The following is a 19,607-nucleotide window of genomic DNA, read 5'->3' on the forward strand; positions in this document are numbered from 1 at the left end:
GGCTTATCATTCGCAAGGAGAAAAACGCGTTTTCGTTCCTTACTAGTGATAAAAAAAAAAAAGGTAAATAAAAGGAAGAAAAAAAAAAAAAAAAAACTTTTAAAGAGAAAAATAAAAATTAAAAAGCAAAGTGTAACTTAAAACGTAAAGTAAAAAAAAAAAAAAAAACCTTTTGCAGAAAATAGCCCCACCGTCGAAAAGCAAAAAGAAAAAAAAAATGCGTACATATATATGTGAAGAAATCGCCTGAACAGGTCATAACTTCTTTTTTTTTTTTTTTCCCCTCAAAAGAAAGCCGCGTATGAAATATATGCTGAGATACCCAACAAGTAGGTAACAACTTAATGGTTAAAACGGGAAGGGGGGGAAAAATGAGCAAGCGACATAGGGGGGAATACATTTAAAGGGGGAACAAAGAAAAAAAAAAAACGCAAGCTGAGAAGCGAAAGGCATATTATATTATATATTATTATGTATGCCCCTCACCAATCAACCAAATTGTGCGTAATCGCTTTTGTGGAGGGCGCAATCCCTTAACGCGATAAATTGGCCCACAAACGAGAACACATGATGGGGGGTATTTATTAGTATAATAATGTATTGTATACATGTGCGTTTGATGCGTAGGCGCGCTCGGTGGCGAGTGTTTTTTTTTTTTTTCCAAACCGCATAGTGATACAGGCGGTGCAACGTGCCCCGCGTGGCATTCAGGCCTAGCAGCAACCAAGAAGAGATGGGCCCAATAAGTACTATATGATTCATCTCATATAAAACGAACCACAACATAGGTGCATACCTCCTCGAGCGGAGGTGTCATGTCGGTCAACGCCCCCCTTGTAGTGTTTTTCCCCCTCTGAAGAAGGGAAGCGTAACGTGTGAAATGATATATCTCCTCCAACATGGTGACGGATGCGATTATGTTGGAAATGCCTTTGGGGGAACTGGGGGGGGGGGGAGCAAGCACGGAAAGGAACACTTAAGCGGCTAGCTAAAAATTAATTACATTTGGGAGCTTTCCCCCCTGTTTGAAATATGCACCTTTCTCTTCTTCCCCTGGGGGGTGCTGCTCACAAGCAATATAGCGTTCGTGGTGCGGCAAGGCATACATCCTGACAGGAGCGACAGGGGCATTTACATACAGGGTGGGGGGCGCCATACGTGTTATGTATAGTTCGACCAATATTCTGAGCTTTACGGCTGTCGGTGAAGTCCGCGTTGGTTTTTATGGAGCATCCCCCCGAAGCGGCACCTACCATTATTGGAGGACCTATTTTCTCATAATACCACCTTGGGGCTGCCTGTCATAGTTGACAAAGAAAAAAAAAGTTAACAAAAAGATCACAAGTTCCTCTCCATAGGGTGTTTTTTTTTTTTTTTTTTTTTTGGGGAGGGGGGAAGATATACAAATGTTACACCCATAATTTTGTGTAGTGCCAGTTTGTCCCCTCGAGTGGAAAAACACTTCAGCAGGTGAAAGGAGGAGTGCATCTCTTCCCCTACGCCTGTCAGAGTCGCCCCACATGGAGGAGGTAACTAAAGTGCATCGCGTCGCGTCGCATCGCATCGCATTGCATTGCATAACACCGCATCGCTGTGCCAGGTCGATTACGCCACGTATGCATTATATGCGTACTGTGTACTGTTTGCCCCCCGAGCTGTGTCGCATTATAGCTGAGCATGGCCAAGCGGGGGAAGCAGCCAAATTTAAGCAAAAAGTGTGGTGCCCCTCACTATGTATGACCCACTACGCATGGCTCACTACGTATGCCCCCCCTCTGACGATGTCCCCCGCAACGTATGCTCCTACCCTACGTGACAGAGCATGCGCTTCGCCGCTCAACCTGGTGAGAGGAAAAAAAGGTCGCTTGGCAGTGGTGGGCAGCAGCAACGGTACGTTCGCGTCGCCCAATACATGTGATAATAAAATGTATCATACCCTTTACATATGCGCAAGATTTAACCCAAAGCTGCTTAACCTTAATCGGTTTTGTTTTTAAAAAAAAAAAGCAGTTTGCATATCCCTCCGCAGTTGCGTTATTCATTTTTTGACCGATCGGTTTTTTTGCCTCCCGCTTGGTAAGTTTATTTTTACCAAAAAMGWAAATAAAAAAATACAATTTTTCCATTTTCACTTATCATTTTTCGTTTTTCATTTTTCTGTGCATTTCTACGTATGCTGCATTTTTTTTACGAACCATTCCTCTTTTAAGTTCCCGCTTGAGGTAAAACCGCTTATTTTACTTACGTGTTTTCTTCACTCCTGCGTGCTGACTGATCGATCGTTCACGCAGCTGTTTTCACACGCGTCACATCAGAGAAAGAACATAATATAATCCACGTGGAAAAAGAGCAAAATGGCATATGTCAAAGTTGTTAAGAACAAGGCCTACTTTAAAAGGTACCAGGTGAAGTACAGGAGGCGAAGAGGTACGTTCAATTACGCGTGCAGTTGTAGAAAGGCACCTCTACGTGCCTTCTATTGCATCAGCTTATGAGGAGGGAGTGCACCCACCACTGTTAACTAATAACTGATCACCTTGCTCGCCCATGCCTCAAATAAATGAAAACGTTCATAATAGCAAAAGTTATGAGAGATGCTTTATTCGAGGCTAAATTGAGAAAAAAAAAAAAGAAATGCCACTGATAAAACGAGTTACGCATTTGCTGCAAGTTGCTGACTCACCTGACTTTGGTACATTCCGAAGGAGAAGCAGCTTTAACGTTGGTGGGCGAGGCGGCCACTGCTCATTCGGGTCGCTTGGGTGATTGCACCTCCACCGGGGCTGCACAGTATGCTGCGCTTCTCTGCTCCCTCACTGTATGATGCGCTTCTCACCTCCCCTCTCTGTATGATGCTCTTCTCACCTCACTGCATGACGCGCTTCTCCCCCCCCTGCAGAGGGCAAAACGGATTACCGAGCGCGAAAGGCCCTGATCCTGCAAGATAAGAATAAGTACAACGCGCAGAAGCTCCGATTTGTTGTGAGAAAAACCAACTGCCAAATAATATGTCAGATCGCAAGTGCACACATTGAAGGGGATAAAATTTTGGCAGAGGCCAAGTCCAAGGAACTAATCCGTTATGGTATCCCTGTCGGGTTAAAGAACTACGCAGCTGCATACGCCACAGGGTTACTCTGTGCAAGGAGATTTTTGAAATCACTGAATTTAGATTCACAATTTGTTGGAGTGGAGAAGCTATCAGATGACATGAATGAAAATAATGAGGAGAAGGACGATGATGAAGAAAGAAAACCAATTAAAGCGTTCCTAGATGTTGGGATCACCAGGACAACAACGGGTAATCGAGTCTTTGCTGCTTTGAAGGGAGCATGTGATGGAGGTTTGAATATCCCACACGGTACTAACAGGTTCCCTGGTTCGAAGAATGAGTTTAGCCCTGAGCAATTGAGGAAAAATATTTTGGGAACCCACGTTGCTGAATATATGAAGACGTTGCAAGAGGAGGACATGGATAAGTACCGAGCCCATTTTAACGATTATATAAAGAACAAAATAGATGCGAATAATATCGAGCAGATGTACTTGAGTGCTCACGAAAAGATAAGGAAAAATCCGGAGAAGGCACAGAAGGGAAAGGACAAGCTGAAGAAATTCGTGGCTAAACATGAGAAGCCCAAGAAGCTCAACGCCAAGCTGAGGAAGAAGCGCGTCAAGGAAAAGGTAACCCTCTACGTGGTGGAGCGGCGTTGCGTTTAAGCAGCTGGGTGGTGGGGCCGCTATCCAGTGGAGCAGCCATCCGCGTAAAGAGCTGTGTAGTGGGGCAGCCATCCACGTAAACAGCTAGCCAATTGAACGATTAGGCTGCCAAACCCTTCAGCCTGCAAAGCACGCCGACCGGGAGAAAGATTTTTAATGATGAAAAAAACAGACCTGATTCGAAACCAATTTGAGAATGAATTCTATTCTGAAAAAATCTTTTTTTTTCGCGCCGCTCCTCATCCTTGAGATCGGCGCGGTAGAGCGCGCATTGTGTAGCATGCCCCCATCTGTTATGTACTCCTTTCCGTGTATCCCATCATGTGATGCACGCATATTCGCACTCACCAACTCTCTTTTGTTTAACGCCCCTTCGCAGTTGGCCAAGTATGTGGAGAAGTTACAGTGAACCCCATGACCGAGTGAAGCAGAAGCACCCGAGCAGCGTTGTGTGCAGAAAAAAGCATTCCAGTTTATTAACCGTGCGGTGTGCACATATTCTTATGAGTTACTCCTGAACGGGGAAAAATGAGGCACATGAAGAGTGACGATAACTCAATACGTGCACAATGCAATGACGCGCATGTACCATGTACACGTGGAGAGGGAATAGGCCATCCGAACAGATGCCTGTTGTGTGTTATATCCCAAACCCCCCTCCTCCCGTGCATCCATTATTTTTTTTTTTTTTTTTGGCGAAATGTTACGAAAGCATATTCCCAGCGGTACATCGCCGAGTAGAAGACCACCCCGAAATAGTTTCGCAAAAAAGCTACGATTTAAAATTTTTTTTAAAAAAAAAAAAAAAAAAGACCATCAGAAAGGGAGTGAAAAAGTGGCTTTCCTGCAGGGTGCGGCACACCCATTTTAAGATGCGACAAACCGTATCCTTATCCGTAGGCGCGATTCATTTTTGGAAAAACAATCCCCCCTCACGATAACAAAACAACGCAGATGCTTCATTCCATGATGAACAAAAAAAATTTTTTTGGGTAATTTACGTCTGAGATTTCCTGATGAATATTCCAGACTAGATCTGACGAATGAAGCATGCGCATTGTAGTGTCGCTGGTGGGGGGTGGAGGAGACGTCCCCAATAGTTGTGCCGTTTAAAAAAAAAAAAAAAAGAGGAGTCTTCTCCAGCTGGATGAAGCAGCAAAGGTGTTACCTGTTCGCTATTATTGGGATTATTCACCTGGCTTGCCAACCCCCGGCGCTTCATTTAAAAGGTAAAAAAAAAAGGCAGCCACCCTGTGGCGCCAAACGGTATGATTTATCGAGTTGAAGAGAGAGACAGCAGTCGGTGTGTGTGTAGCCCTCTCCAGGGGGAGGATATAAAAAGAAGAAAAAAAGGAGCTGATGTCCAAACGGAGCAAAGGGTTCATTTCACTTCCTGTCGGAGGAGCGGTAGTCGAAACGTGTAAAGCACTTCGCCCCGCACAGGTCCCAATTTAATCGCAACACTATTCCAAACGAAAGGGATTCACCTCCCAGAAATGTCTCCCCTTCTGTGTATGATGAGAAAAAAAAAAAAAATTAACTTTCGTTCTTCTGCATTTAATGAAATGATGATGAATTGGACTCTGACACGGAAAGGGGAAGAAAAAAAAAAAAGGCGCATGGGGATAGCGACAGAGGTAGTGACAGAGACAGCGATAGGGGTAGAGCAGGCGTGGAAAGCAACACGGCCTTGGCAGCCCCAGGGTTGAAAAATCCCATTTGGGGGGAATATCCCTATTTGCCATCCTCACTTCGCCAAAAGTAATGACAAAAAAAAGAAAAAAAAAATTCACGGAGAATCATAAACGGATCAGTCTTTGCGGTGTGCTACACATGCGTAGAATAAGTCCACGTACAAATGGAAGTCGATTAAAAAAAAAATAAAATAATAAAATAAAGTAAAAGGTAACATATTATCTTCGGTACGCCGCGGCTACACTTGCATAACTTCTCAGTAGGATTCCTTCACGCTGAATTATTTAAAAAAAAATTAAAAAATTGCATCTACTGCACCCATTGCACCCATTGCATCCGCGTGGCGGGGTAACTACACTACTTTTGAAGGCGGCTCTCCTTCCTGGCACTATCTTCCTCTCCGGTGCAGCTTCCGTGATGCGCACGTCTTTCCCACGTCTCTTCCACCTCTCTTCACTGGGGAGGACTTGGCCTTCTCATCGGTGGGCCTCCTCTTCGTACTTCTCCAAGCACTGCATGTGGGTGACAACTTGGGCTGAAAAGTAGGCGAAGCGTTTCTCCGCGATTGGACCTTTGCACACCTGACAGATTCTGCAACGGGGGGAGGAGAAGTGAGCAAAGAGGTGTATGCAAAGCGGGGTAGGCAAAGCGGGGTAGGCAAAGCGGGGTAGGCAAAGCGGGGTAGGCAAAGCGGGGTAGGCAAAGCGGGGTAGGCAAAGCGGGGTAGGCAAAGCGATGTCGGCAAAGCGGTGTGATAGGAATGGCTGCTCAAATGGGAAGGAGGCCTTCTCGCCGCCCACACGACAGGGCTTCTCTTTCTAGGCACGCCCTACGCTCACTTACAGCTTGTCCTTGACTAGCAGTCGCTGCTCCTTACTCCCAATGAGCTCATACGACGCACTCAAGTAGTTAGCCTTGACCAAGTTGTGGCAATGGTGTAGGTCCATATAACGGTTAGTCTTCTTCTTTACGTTTAGAGTGACAAAATGAAGGACCTCTGCCAGAGCCCACTCTTTTGGAATCATATCAAGAATATATCCATTTTCAAAGTCTCCGTGATGGCTATATTTGTTTAGTAAATACGTGACGTAGTTCTTGTAGATTTCTTTTTTCTCCTCATCGATATTGGGGTCATTATATTTGTCTAGGCAGACCTTCACAAGAAGGAAAAAAAAACCACACGATCGGTTCTTCCCACTTTTGTACACGTCGAAGTAGTCTAATAGGTCTATGTCTAAGTTCCTGTGCTTCCTACTGCTGACATGTTCCTTCTTTTTTTTTTCGCTTCTTCTTCTTTCCTTATTTGACTCTTTTTGTTGGTACTTCCTCCCTTTTTTTTGGGGGGTCTCCTAGTTGAAGCCACCCCACGGTTCTTCCTATTCCAATCTGCTCCCCCTACGGATGGATTCTGTTTCTTCCCTTTCCGTTTTCCTCTCATCACATCGTCATCAACACTAGAGGTGGTTCTCCCGTCTGAGGAGGTTCTCCCGTCTGAGGAGGTTCTCCCGTCTGAGGAGGTTCTCCCGTCTGAGGAGGTTCTCCCGTCTGAGGAGGTTCTCCCGTCAGAGGAGGTTCTCCCGTCAGAGGAAGTTCTCCCGTCAGAGTCTGTACTCACATCGCTCCAGGAGTCTCCAGAAAAATTGGGATTGCCTCCTTCAACATCCTTCACAAAGGTAGCGTCCCCATCATCGTAATACAACTCGCTTAGATCATCCTCACTTAGCATTTCCCTTTCTTGTTCCATCAGACTTAACATAAAACTGTATTCGTTCTTTTCGTTAGACATCCCTTCATCATTCTCTCCACCCAACTGACTGTTCCTGTTTTTTCCTCCTCTCCTTTGGTTATCCAGCTTACCTAGTACTCCTTTTTCCATGCCGATGTAGACCTCCTTGTGGTAGTTTTTCATTATCCCACTAATGAATGCGTCCTTGAGTTTTTTCTTCCTTGTTCTTACGTGGTTGGCTCTGTTCGCGCAGGTCTGCTTCTTCTTCTGCACGTGACTGTTATTCGATTCCTTCTGCTGCTCGTCCTCCTCTGCTCTCTTCCGCATCTGCTCATATAAGCCTCGGTAGACCTCCTTCTCATTCCGGTACAGACTTGCAAAAAGCTTATCGTGATCCTCTTTGCCCATCCTCTTGGCGGCATCCTTGAACAGGAGGCTGTGGTAAAGGCAGTACTTCTCGCATATGCACAGGCTCTGCTGGATTAGGATGACTAGGCTGTCGCTGCGAAGGGGAGGGGGCAAGTAACGCAGTTGCGGTGGAGGTACAGCGGTGTGGCGGTGTGGCAGTTTAGCGGTGTAGCGGTTTAGCGGCGTGGCGGTATAGCGGCGTGGCGACGGTGCTACTGCCCCGTGGCGGCGTCTCCCTCCTCGCTGCAAAACTCACTAGTGGTGGTCCATCCGGCCAAAGAGCAGCGCCTGCACCAGCGGGAACTGCCCGCGAGGCACCATCCGAGCCAAGTGGGCGACATCCAAGGGATAACTCGATCGCAAAAATCGCAAAATCTTTTTCTGCCTGACTTGTTCAGGCATTTCCACATCGTTCAGGTAAAACTCAACCAAACCAGTATTTACCTCTTTATTCATTTTCTCATGTTTTAAAAAAGTAGTGATATATTTTTGCATATACTGTTTTCCCTTAATGTGTAATTTGTCCTTTTCCATCTTTTTGAACAAGTTCAGAATTTCTTCTGGTTTTAAAAGAATATTCCTCGATATAATGAAATCAAAAAATGCGCTTTCGTTAAATCTTATGAGAAAAGGAAAGGCATTTTCAAATAATTTTTTTATTTGACTTTTTTTTATATCCATCATGTGTATGCTGTCGTTCAGGACAATGAGTATGTTATACATCTCTTTTAACAATGAGTATAAGGCTGTTCCTTTTTCGACATTTTTTGTAAATTTTTGTTTCATGAAGAAATTATTCCATTCCTGATCAGTCTGTTCCACATTTAAGCTGCTTTCAGGGGGGTCATCCTTTTGTTGGACTTCCCCCACACGGAGCCACCTATTATACACACACAGAAACGTGGCGCACATTTGGATGGCTTCTTCAAAATGCTTCATCCGTATGTACATCAACGCTGTCTCCACGAATTTGGAATGCTTCTTTAAAAAGCGGATACACTCATCCAAGTCCAGGTGCAAATTCTGGGTATTCAGGAGAAAGTGGGAGAATCCCTTCCATTCGTTAATTACCATCAGTTTTACTAGTAAGTTGTCGACGCAGCTGAGTAGGTTGTTCTTTCTCCCAATGTGGGTCGTTTCTCCGGTTTGTTGTATCTCCGTGTCACTTCCTTGCGGATGTGCATTCATCTCTGTAACGGTATGCTCCTCTTCGTGCATTCCCAGCATTCCTCCCTCCTCATGAACAAACTGGTTTCTTCTCATCACCAAATATCTGATTAAACAATTATTCGCTATTTTTAAAAGTTTTTTTTTTTTTTTTTTTATCTTCTTCCTTTTGTTCCGAGGTCTCTCCCATAATTCCATCTGTAGATTGATCCACCTCCTGGGATGGCAGTACCTCCTCTCCCCCATTATTATTCCCCTGTGAAAATAAATTCCTTTCGATTATTTCTTCAACACTACATAGGGGAGGCAAACAAGCATTAAATGGTTTACTGATCACTTCTTGTGGCTCACTTTTGCGAGTAGTACATCCCATATCATCCCCATCCTTTGCGTCTCCTCTGTTCGAGAGGTACCTTTCCCAGAAGGACAACAAAAAAGGGAGATTCACATCAACCTGTTCGAAATGCACAAATGATAGCGCAAACTGGGCTCGAGAGAAGAAGTAGTATGCACATGCTTTGCTATATTCGTTCAGCGTGGCAACCCTTTCCATATCACTCTCGAAAAAATAGTTATCGATGAGTACGAACCCTTTGTCTATTCTGTTCTGTTGGATACACTTGGGGAGATACTCAAACAATTCTTGGCACCTCACCACTTGGATGGAATTTTTGTTGAAGAAGTAGATGTAGTTGTTTGCTGCACTGTGGTTTCCTGCTTGACTCGTTAATTTGGATGAGTCCACAGGGGAGTCATCCTCCCCAGAAGGGGGGTAATACTGATCAGGGGAAGAATCACGGGGGGGGAGAAGCTGATGGGGGGGGCGAAGCTGATGGGGGGGGCGAAGCTGTTGGAGGTGGCGAAGTTGATATTGGTGACGAAGCTGCTGGGGGGGACGCAGCTCATAGCGAGCACGTTCGTCGGGGTCTTCCCCAGGGGAGGAGTCCCCCCCGAAGAGACTCTCCCCGTCATGTCCCTCCTGCTCCAGAAACAACATAGAACACAAGAAAGAGCTGCACATATCGCTATAATTCACAACGACGTCTACGTACTCCTCCAAGCAGATGGTCTGTACATGCTGCTGATTATTGACGTTGTAAAAATTGATATGCCCTTTGGAGTTTAAAGAACAGAGAAAGAAACGAAAGGAGATAACATGTCTGACATTACCCATCAACGTTATTGTATTTTTCCTAGACGGCATGGATGTTTGCACGTCGTAAAATACACCAATATTTAAGTCACATACGATAAAAATTTCGTTCACGTTAATTAGGGTTATATGTTTATATGTCTGTTCATACTCATGGGTGTAGAGAGTAATTCGTTCATTTTTGTTTAGTCGTAGGAGGTGGTAGCTCTTCTGAACTGTAAGGAAAAGAGAGTCACTAACCCAAAGAAAGGATGTAATAAATTCATTAAATGGCAGTTCTTTCGCTATTTTGTATCTTCCATTATCCATGTGGAAAAAAAATAAATTTTTTTTTTTCATGCTATAGACTACTAAGTCGCTTCTGTTCTTTTCATTCAGGCTGCATATGTTAGCGTCCTTACAAAGGAGAGTTAAGTTTTGTATTTCGGAATCTTTGGCAAAATATATTACATCATTTATTTGGATTATTATCAGGGACTCCTTTTCCACGAGGATGATTTTCTCCACTTTTTGGTTTTTCTTCACTGAGTAGTTTTCCTCCAACTGGGCTTTTATCTTAGGGGGGGGTCCTCCGACTAGCCCTCCGACTAGCCCCCCGTTTGGCCCCCCATTTGGGTCCTTTTCGATGCGCCACTTCAGCACCCTCCCATCTGTCGTCCCAAAGTATAACTTCTCATTCAGGGCGCATGCATAACTCACGTCTGCATTCAGCTCCACCTCTACGCGTTCCTCCCGGAAGAGATCCATCCTGTTGGGGAGGCACGGAGTGGTAGCTGACCTATTCTCTCCACGTGGGTCTCTTCATTTAACGGCAGTAAGCATAGAGACGTCCTATCGCAAAACTTTGCAGTGAACTGGGGTGAAGTAAAATGCGGCCCACTCAGGGGGGGGGGGATATGCGCAGCAGAAAAAAGGGGTAAATAAAAGGGGTAGAAAAAAGGCGTACATAAAAGGAGTGAATACAAGGAGTGGATAAAACGAAGCGGGGGTGACAAAAAAATTGCTCAATGGCCCGGCGCGACCTTCGCTGCGGAAACGACACGCCATCAAATGGCACCTCTCTCTCCGCATGCATCCTTTTTTTTTTTTTCAAAACGGCCCATCTGCAAAGTGGGATAATTTCAGGAGGCACGCGATTTTTCCGGCGCCGAAGAGCGTACACCATAGCTGGGACGACTGATGGGGGGCCCGACTGATGGCGCGGCGACGGTGGAAAGGCAGCAACGCGTCGTTAGGCGGCTCGTCAGTCGGGCCCCCCATCAGTCGGGCCCCCCATCAGTCGGATCGCCCATCAGTCGAGTCGCCCACCAGTCGGATCCCCCACCAGTGGCCACCCTCCGCGCACCCGCCCCTTCACCCACCGTTGCTTAATTTTTCCTTTCCTTCCATTTTGCACTTCCCCCCCGAAGCACCTAACCAAAGTGGCTCACCTATTTTGGAACCACCACCCTCACGGGGATGGCCCCCTTTCTTTGGAAGGATGAACGGGGTGCTCACCCAAACGGACTCATGCCAAAGCTTTCGAAGCGTCACGGATGGGAGGTAACGAAGAAGGGAATGAGTAGTCACTCCAAGTGATAATGCAAAGGTGTAGCAGAACGGAGGAATGACCTTTTTAGCATATGCCCTATCGCACTTTTTTTTTTTTTTCCTTTCCCGTGTACACGTAAACATGCCGTAACGGATAAAATGAGCCATACATATGTGCGTCAGGCCTTTTCCCTAGCATGGGGGTCCCCCTACGTGTGCATACTGATCCCTGTTGGTATCAAAGGACATGTCCCTCATTCGTTCGAAGTTGTGAGGGTACACGAATGATCATTTTGCATTCACATGCCGTTCGGAACGCACTAGTGGGGACCTTTCGTTTATGCGGTTTGAGTATTTTTTTTTGAGGGGAGGCATGGAGGAACAATGCCTCCTTCCCTGTTTTGCTGTCCGCGTGGGAGTCGTGGCGAGACGGATGGCACTGGAAGACGCGTCTCGCAAGCGGTCTCGAGAGCGGTCGCACACATCAGAGAGTGACCTACTCTCCACCGCAGGGAGGTAATATATACCAGCACAACATGACGATTACGTATGTATACGTTATGTGGCTATCCACAACCCTACGTGCTCTCTTGGGGCAGCGTCAAATTGACAGGGGGGGGGTGACCCCTCAAAAAGTACGTCCACCCCACCAGCAATAGGTTTTCCAAAACGGTGGTTCGTTCGTCTGGTACAGGGGGTACAAAAAAAAAAAAAAAAAAAAAAAACAAAAAAAAAAGAAGCTACTCACCACCAGGTTGTATTCTCCCTTTTTTCCTAATCTTTCACCTCCGCGTGTTAGGAAGTATGTTTTTTTTTTTTCTTCTAATTTCATCACCAATTCTGGGAGTGGCAGAAAAACGGAAAAGGCCGGCTTCACTTCTTCCCCCTACTTCTCCCATGATGGGGTGTGAACACAAAGTGGGGAAAAAGAAAAATGTGAAGGGGAAAATGTGAAGGGGAAAATGTGAAGGGGAAAAAGTGAAGGGGAAATGTGAAGGGGAAATGTGGAGGGGAAAATTTAAAGGGGAAAATTTAAAAGGCAAAATGTGAGAGGCAAAATTAAAACGTGCTCGTTGCGTGAGAAGGGTCTACGGGATGCGCACATAAAACTGTGGCAGGTGCTGCGTAGGGGCCGAGTGGGGCAACTTGGCAGGCGCGGCTAGCCTTCAGCTGCCTCCCAAAATGCGAAAAAGCAAAAAAGAACAGAAAGAACAAATAATAACATGTGCCCGTGGATGCGTACGCACGTAATCCACATATTCATCACATATATTTCTTTTTCTTGTATGCCGTTCCCCGAGGGCGATGGTGCTTCCCTCCTTTTTTTTTTTGCGCAAAGCTGATGCACGACGAGGTGGTGCCACGCGACCACAAGCCAAATGGGTCAAACAAGCTCCGCCATCGCCACCGCAGTTTGGCGGGGAAAGATAAGGGGAAGCAAACAGTGCAAGAAAAGGAAGAAAAAATAAGCCTAACGGTCCACGATAGGGCTAGATAGGCCACGTAGGGCTGGATAGGCCACGTAGGGCTACGATAGGCCACGTAGGGCCACGATAAACCACGATAGGGCTACGATATGCCACGTAGAGCTACGATAAACCACGATAGGGCTGCGATAAACCACGATATGCCACGTTTAACCATTGCCTTACCGGCGAAAGGAAGCCCCTTTTTTCTTCGCCCCTCTTTTCTTCGCCCCTCCTTGCCGCACCCCGCTTTGCAATTTTTTTTAAAAAATATCGCGGCGATCAGTTTGTACCGCATGTATTGCGCATATATGCATGCCCCCTCCCCTGTGGCAGTCGTCCCCACCCCACCATCCCTTATTGTCATCACCCCAACGTGGCCATCCTCACCACGTCGAACTCGTTCCAGCCAAAGGAAAATCCCTTAGTGCTCCATTTTTTCCAAACCCTCCTCCAGCTAATTCCAGCTTTTCCCCACTTGCCAATTCTCGTCAAGCAAACTCTTCCAACTCGGTTTTATAAAAAGCTCGACAACATTAGAGGAAGCGGAAAAAAAAAATAAAATAAAACAAAAAAAATAAAATAAAAAAAAAAAAAAAAAAAACCCAAAAAAAAGAAAATAAAAACAAAAACAAAAGCAAAAATAAAAGGAAAATAAAAATAAAAATAAAAACAGAGGCAAAACGATAAAGCAATCTTAACGGCAATCGTCGCGACTATCGCCACGGCCATCGCGAACGCAATCGCAGAGTATACATACCCCCGCGAATTGCTGTTTCTGCCAAAGCATGTAGCGCAAGCTGGGGAAAAAAAGGCAGCCCCCCCCAGTGACAGCGCGCTCAGCACAAATTTGCATGAGGAACGTACATGCCAGAACAACCCAAGCGGCAGTCGTACCTCGCTCGGCTTTTATCACTCCCGTCGTCAACCGATTCTTACGCCCGTCATCAGCCCATTCTTACGCCCGTCATCAGCCCATTCTTACGCCCGCCATCAGCCCATTCTTACGCCCGTCGTCAACCCATTCTTACGCCCGTCATCAGCCCATTCTTACTCCCGTCATCAGCCCATTCTTACGCCCGTCGTCAACCCATTCTTACGCCCGTCATCAGCCCATTCTTACTCCCGTCATCAACCCATTATCCTCCCCTTATCTTCCCCTTATCACCTCCCCGTGGACGCCCCTTTCACGCCGAGGCGGAGGAGAGAAATGAAGTAGACTGCCCGTCCCCCAGGAGAAGCACACCCGATTGTTATTCGCTTTGTGGGGGTAGCAGTTTGTACACGCATATATTTATATATTTTTTTTTTTCTTTTTCTTTTTCTTTTCTTTTTTTTTTCTTTTTTTTCCTTTTTCCCACCCGTGCCAAGCAGTCAGTCCTGGTCCAGCTTGCACCACACCGATCTGCCCCCCCCTCTGTTTACTCCCACTCGAGAAAATGAATTACAGAGGCACCGACACGAAGCAGCATAACAAGAATAAGAATAAGTTCCCCCTGTTCTTTTATAAAAATAAATACTCCAGTGCGAAGCAGAGTCTTGGGCAAGGGAGTGGCCCTGTGAACCCCCAAGGTGGACAAAGTACACAAGGGAGGACCCATTCCACTCAGGGTCCCCACCACGTAGGCGACAACGTTTGCAACACCTTCCAGGGAAACACTACCACGAACAACCCAGGTAGTCTTAACAACAACTCAAACATGTACTACAAAAGAAGAAATAATTTTAGTGGAGCGGGCATGGTCCCTCCCAACAGTGCAAGCGGAGCAGATCCAAAGAACAGCAACAGCATGATGAGCTACAATGACGACGTATATCACTTCGAGAAACAGAAGTTACTTAACGGAGGGGCAACCGGGACGGCAGGAGGGATTAACGCGTATCATATGGATGTCGCGCACGGCAACAGCACCAGTGGCAGCATCAACCAGGGAAGCGGCAACCAGGGAAGCGCCAACCAGGGAAGCGGCAATCAGGGAAGTAGCAACCACGGAAGCGGCAACCAGGGAAGCGGTAACCACGGAAGCGGCAACCAGGGAAGTAGCAACCACGGAAGCGGCCACCCGGGGAGCGGCCACCACGGCAAATTCTACAATAACAGTAACAATAACAGTAACAATAACAGCAACAATAACAGCAACAATAACAGCAACAAGAACACGTACAATTTTCACCCCAAGAAGGAAGGCAGGCAGAACTACGAAAGCTACCTGAGCTGCATGCACGATGGAACGAACAGCAACAGCCACGGAGAAGCAACCCACGGAAATAGGAATTACAGGAATTACCACTACGATAGCAACAGGGAGAATTACGCCAACATAGGTGGATCTAAAAACGTGAATCGGTACTACGATGTAGGAGACGGCACGTCGTGCATGAACATGTCAGGGCAAAAGAAGGTAAACTATTTCGATGCCACTGTGGGTAGTGGCACGGGGGGCGGCTACCAGCATGGAGCGACACATGGAACGGCACATGGAACGGCACATGGAACGGCACATGGAACGGCACATGGAACGGCACATGGAACGGCACATGGAGTGACTCATGGAGTGACTCATGGAACGGCACATGGAGCGACACATGGAGCGACACATGGAGCGACACATGGAACGGCACATGGAGCGACTCATGGAGCGACACATGGAGTGCATCCCAGTGCGCACAGTGGCAGCCGGGACGGCGGGGGACTGGACCCCTACGGCACGAACGATCAGCTGAGGAGAGAACCCCCAAGGGGAAAAAACGCGCTGCAAAACACATCCGTCCTGGGGAGAGAAAAGAAAGAACCCATGCTGATTATGATTAACGGGGAGAGAACCAACAGCAGTGATAATCTGCACAAGGTGGGCTTGAAAATGGAGAAGCAGGAGAATCATGCGCAGGGGGGTGATGACTACGAGGGAGAGGAGGATGAGGAGGAGGAGGAGGATGAACAGGAGGAGGAAGAAGAAGAAGAAGAAGAAGAAGAAGAGGAAGAAGAAGACGCGGATGACGCGGAGGAAGTAAATCTCCCGTTTCGTAAAAACGCACATAACGTTGGTACCGCCAGGGGAAGTAGTAACCACCGAGACGGATACAACAACGCAAAGGAGATGAGCTTTACTAAGAATGATGCACGAAAGGGGGTAAACACACTCAGTGATGGTGCCAATTTGAGCAACTCAGGAAGGACAACCAACGTTAATGCACCCACCGGGAGAGTAAGCAACCCACAAAACGGAATAACCAACGTAGAGACAATGAACAGACCACAAGTACCCACTCCCAGCAACCATCTTACCGGAGTTAACAACAAAAATTTGAACTCCATCTCAGGAAGTGCATACAACATAGCCTATATGTTCATATACCAGTACTACTACGTCCTCCATACCAAGAAGGCTATGATGCATAATTTTTACGCGGAGAATGCCATTTTGCTTGTGAGCTTTAATTATCAGAATGGAGTGGACAAGAAGGCCCCCTACGAGGTGGACGCGTTAGGCAGCGGAGTGGGAAGCGGAGTGGGAAGCGGGTTAGGCAGCACATTAGACCGAGGAGGGGGGTATCTCCACTCGGAGAACCACAAAAACGAGCAGAGTGACGCAGAAAAATTTTTCAATCTGAATCAAATCAACATAGAAGGTAGTGAGCGAAGTGGAAATATGCTAAAAATGAAAAACAAACAAATAATTGCAGAATATTATGATAAATTGGGAATCAGCGAGTGCACAGTTTATATCAACTCCATCGAGGTGATCAATTTACACGATGAAATTTACCTGTACATACATGGGAAAATAAAAAAAAATAAAAGTACAAACTTATTCTATTACTTTATTCAGAACATACACTTGCATAAGTATACCGTATGTCAGTACTACGTAGACGTAGACTTCGTTCACTATTACTACCTTGACGTGGCGGATCAGCTGGTGGATGCTTCGACTGAAGCTAGAAGAAGAAGGGAGGGGAAGGCAATCACAGGGAATAGTCATGTGCTCGATGTGAAAGGAAAAGAAGATGACACAAAGAAGAAGCCTAAAGTTAGCAAACTCAATAATGCTACCCTTGGGGGGAAGATAGGCATCATCCCCCAAGTTGGTGAAGAAGCTGTCGCTTGTGCATCCGGTGCTGTCACACCAAGTAGTAGCCATCTCAAAGGGGACATATACAATAAAACAACCAATGGATTGAAAAAAGGAACTGTAAAGAACACAGATGTAAAACCCGTTTTCACATCTACTCAAAGGAGTATCACCAAAGAGAGTAAAGCAAAAATATCCACCGTTAAAGGGCAACTGAACGAAGGAAACTACTACCCTCCTGGACATCCCAAGTATGGAACCATTACCCAACAGTCAGTGCTCACCTCCTCGGTGATAAATAAATCTACAGACAGAAAGAACCACCTAGCCAAGTACGCACAACCACATAATAGAACCCCCGGTGAGAGATTCCATCGTGACGAGGGGGAGGAAGAAGACGAACAGGAGGAAGATATCGACTACGTAGATGTGGGTGAAGAAAATGATATGGAGGAGGACGATGAGGAAGACGTAGATATGGACATGGAGGACGACGAGGATGAGGAGGATCAACAGCAGCACAACTTAGAAGCGTTCGAGGAGGAACTAGATGAAGCTTACGAAGAAGTAGAGGTGGAGACGGAAGCCGACGCGGAGATGGCTCAACTGAGTAGAGGAAGCGAACGAGGAGCAAAAAAAGGTCTCTACTCGAAGAGGGACGAAGCGGTATTTCTCAAAAGAGCACAAGGTTTAGGCAAACCGGTAAAGAAGGGGACAGGACATCACGATCCTGAATCCATCGGAACCAACGCCACGTTAAAAAAAAGCAACAAACTGAAGAACGAAGATGAGGATATGCACACAAGGAACAGAAATGGAAATAGCGTTGGGAACAGATCAGGGGAGGGAGGAATCCAATTGCAGACAACAGATGAGGGATCGACCAGAAAGCAGCATATTGCCTCATCAGATGGTGGTAAAAAGGAAGGAACCAAAGAAAAAGTCGCTCTCACGGTAGGAGGTACCCCTGTGGGGATGACCACCGACAAGAGCAGCAGCGGTAAGGAGGTGGAAGAAAAGGTGGGAAATGCGGAGAAGGGTGATGGGAAGGACCACGTTACTTCCAAAGTAGCTGCAACGACGGACGCGAAGAAGAACAAGAAAAATAAAAGCGATGGAAGCAACCATGTATGGAAGGTAGACAGCGAGGAGAAGTGCCCCAAGTTGGAGACCATCCTTAAGGAAGAAAAATCCCTTAACGAGAACTCGAAGAAAAAAAAGGAAAAGGAGAAGAGCAGCAAAGTCGATCCAAACAGCTGGGTCTTCCGAGTGATGAAGAATAACAAAGGGGCCAACTCAGGGGAAAGTGGAACTGCAGCGGGTGGCAGTCAGAAGGTGCAAGAGGGGGCGAAGCATGCCGATGGGGAGAAGCACGCAGGGGGAGAGAAGCACGCAGAGGGGGAGAAAGCCATCGAGGAAGGCGAAACCGACGTGGAGACACAAGAGGAAGAAGTAGAAGAACACGAGATCAACGCGAACGATAAAAAAATTATAATTCACAATATACACAAAAGCATGGATAAGAAAAAAATTAATGACTGTATAATCGACCGACTCAAAAACTACAACGATGGGCATGCTGTGCAAATTGACATACATCAGAGGTCACCCAAAAAGCTGTTCCCCAGTTCGTTCAATTCTGTTGGTTACGACAAGGGGAAGGGTCCCGAAAACTACTCCTACGCCATCGCTGAGTTGGACTGCCGACAGAGCCAGAAGCTGCTATTAGACCTGGGCCTCTACTGCAACGGTATAAAATTGAGCATTGAGAATTTTAAAGAGAAAAGGAAGACGCCCGAGGCTGCCAAGAGGAGCAACAGAAAATTCAACGGTTTCGGAGGCGGCGCGCCCCTGGACGCGTCCAAGGCGAAGGATGACCGCTACAGGAACTCCTTCTTCCGAGGCTCCTCGGCCACGGTCACGACGGTGGGCGTGGCGCAGTTCAGGAGCAAGAGGAACAACATTTTTGTCAAGTGAGCCCTTGGGGAGCGCTTTCGAACCGGCCGCGAAGCGGCTGCGAAGCGGCTGCGAAGCGGAGCAGATGAGACGGGGGCTGTTTCCACGCGCTTGTGCCCTCGCATGTGTCATCGCTCTTGCCGCGTCGCTCACCTCGAACTAGCAAATCGGTTCCGCATAAAAGGCGTATTCCCTTGGAGGCGCATTTTTTATTGTACGCATGTTTTTATCCCCGGCGGGTTGGAGGCGACAAGGGGGAGAAGTCACGAGGTGAAGAGGGGGAGAAGTCATGAGGTGAAGAGGGGGAGAAGTCATGAGGTGAAGGGGGGGAGAAGTCATGAGGTGATGGGGGAAATTATCCCATTTTGCTCATCCCCCGTTTTCCCCTCCCCCCTTTTGCGCTACCCCCTTCCAAAGTGCAAAAGTCATATTGCTACAAAAGAACTTTTTTTTTTTTTTTTTCTTTTAAATTAAAACTTAATTTTTTTTCTGATTAATTTTACCAGCCGACTAGACTATGGGGTGCTTCCCCCTGTGAGGTTGGAATGGCTATGCTGCAGTGCTATGTGTAGCGGCATGTGCAGCTTCTGGGGAGAGGCATATTATTTCTGTCTATGTGCCCCTGCTGCATGAAGATACATGCCGCTGGACAACCTCCTTATCGAGGGAGGCCTTTTTGTAAAGTTTCTTCAATTATGAAAGCGTCCAAAGAA

The 19,607-nt window shown here is 46.7% G+C and overlaps 3 protein-coding genes across 3 annotated transcripts; 2 read left to right on the forward strand and 1 right to left on the reverse strand.

Annotated features, from left to right (window-relative positions):
- Positions 1 to 2,354: 2,354 nt before the first annotated feature.
- On the forward strand, positions 2,355 to 4,129 carry PCYB_133340 (60S ribosomal protein family L5; the record flags this gene model as incomplete). The annotated part of the gene is made up of 3 exons (XM_004224359.1): positions 2,355 to 2,427; positions 2,900 to 3,684; positions 4,100 to 4,129. 3 exons carry the CDS (start codon positions 2,355 to 2,357, stop codon positions 4,127 to 4,129), a joined length of 888 nt encoding a protein of 295 aa, XP_004224407.1.
- A 1,762-nt stretch (positions 4,130 to 5,891) lies between these two features.
- On the reverse strand, positions 5,892 to 8,776 carry PCYB_133350 (hypothetical protein; the record flags this gene model as incomplete). Its single annotated transcript, XM_004224360.1, has 4 exons — positions 5,892 to 6,006; positions 6,259 to 6,569; positions 7,031 to 7,643; positions 7,854 to 8,776. 4 exons carry the CDS (start codon positions 8,774 to 8,776, stop codon positions 5,892 to 5,894), a joined length of 1,962 nt encoding a protein of 653 aa, XP_004224408.1.
- Positions 8,777 to 14,304: 5,528 nt separating this feature from the next.
- PCYB_133360 (hypothetical protein) lies at positions 14,305 to 18,915 on the forward strand (the record flags this gene model as incomplete). Its single annotated transcript, XM_004224361.1, has 2 exons — positions 14,305 to 14,437; positions 14,492 to 18,915. The coding sequence occupies 2 exons, from the start codon at positions 14,305 to 14,307 to the stop codon at positions 18,913 to 18,915; spliced, it is 4,557 nt and encodes a 1,518-aa protein (XP_004224409.1).
- Between the last annotated feature and the right edge of the window lie 692 nt (positions 18,916 to 19,607).

The sequence above is a fragment of the Plasmodium cynomolgi genome, chromosome 13, assembly GCF_000321355.1.
Source record: "Plasmodium cynomolgi strain B DNA, chromosome 13, whole genome shotgun sequence".
Taxonomy (NCBI): Eukaryota; Apicomplexa; class Aconoidasida; order Haemosporida; family Plasmodiidae; genus Plasmodium; species Plasmodium cynomolgi.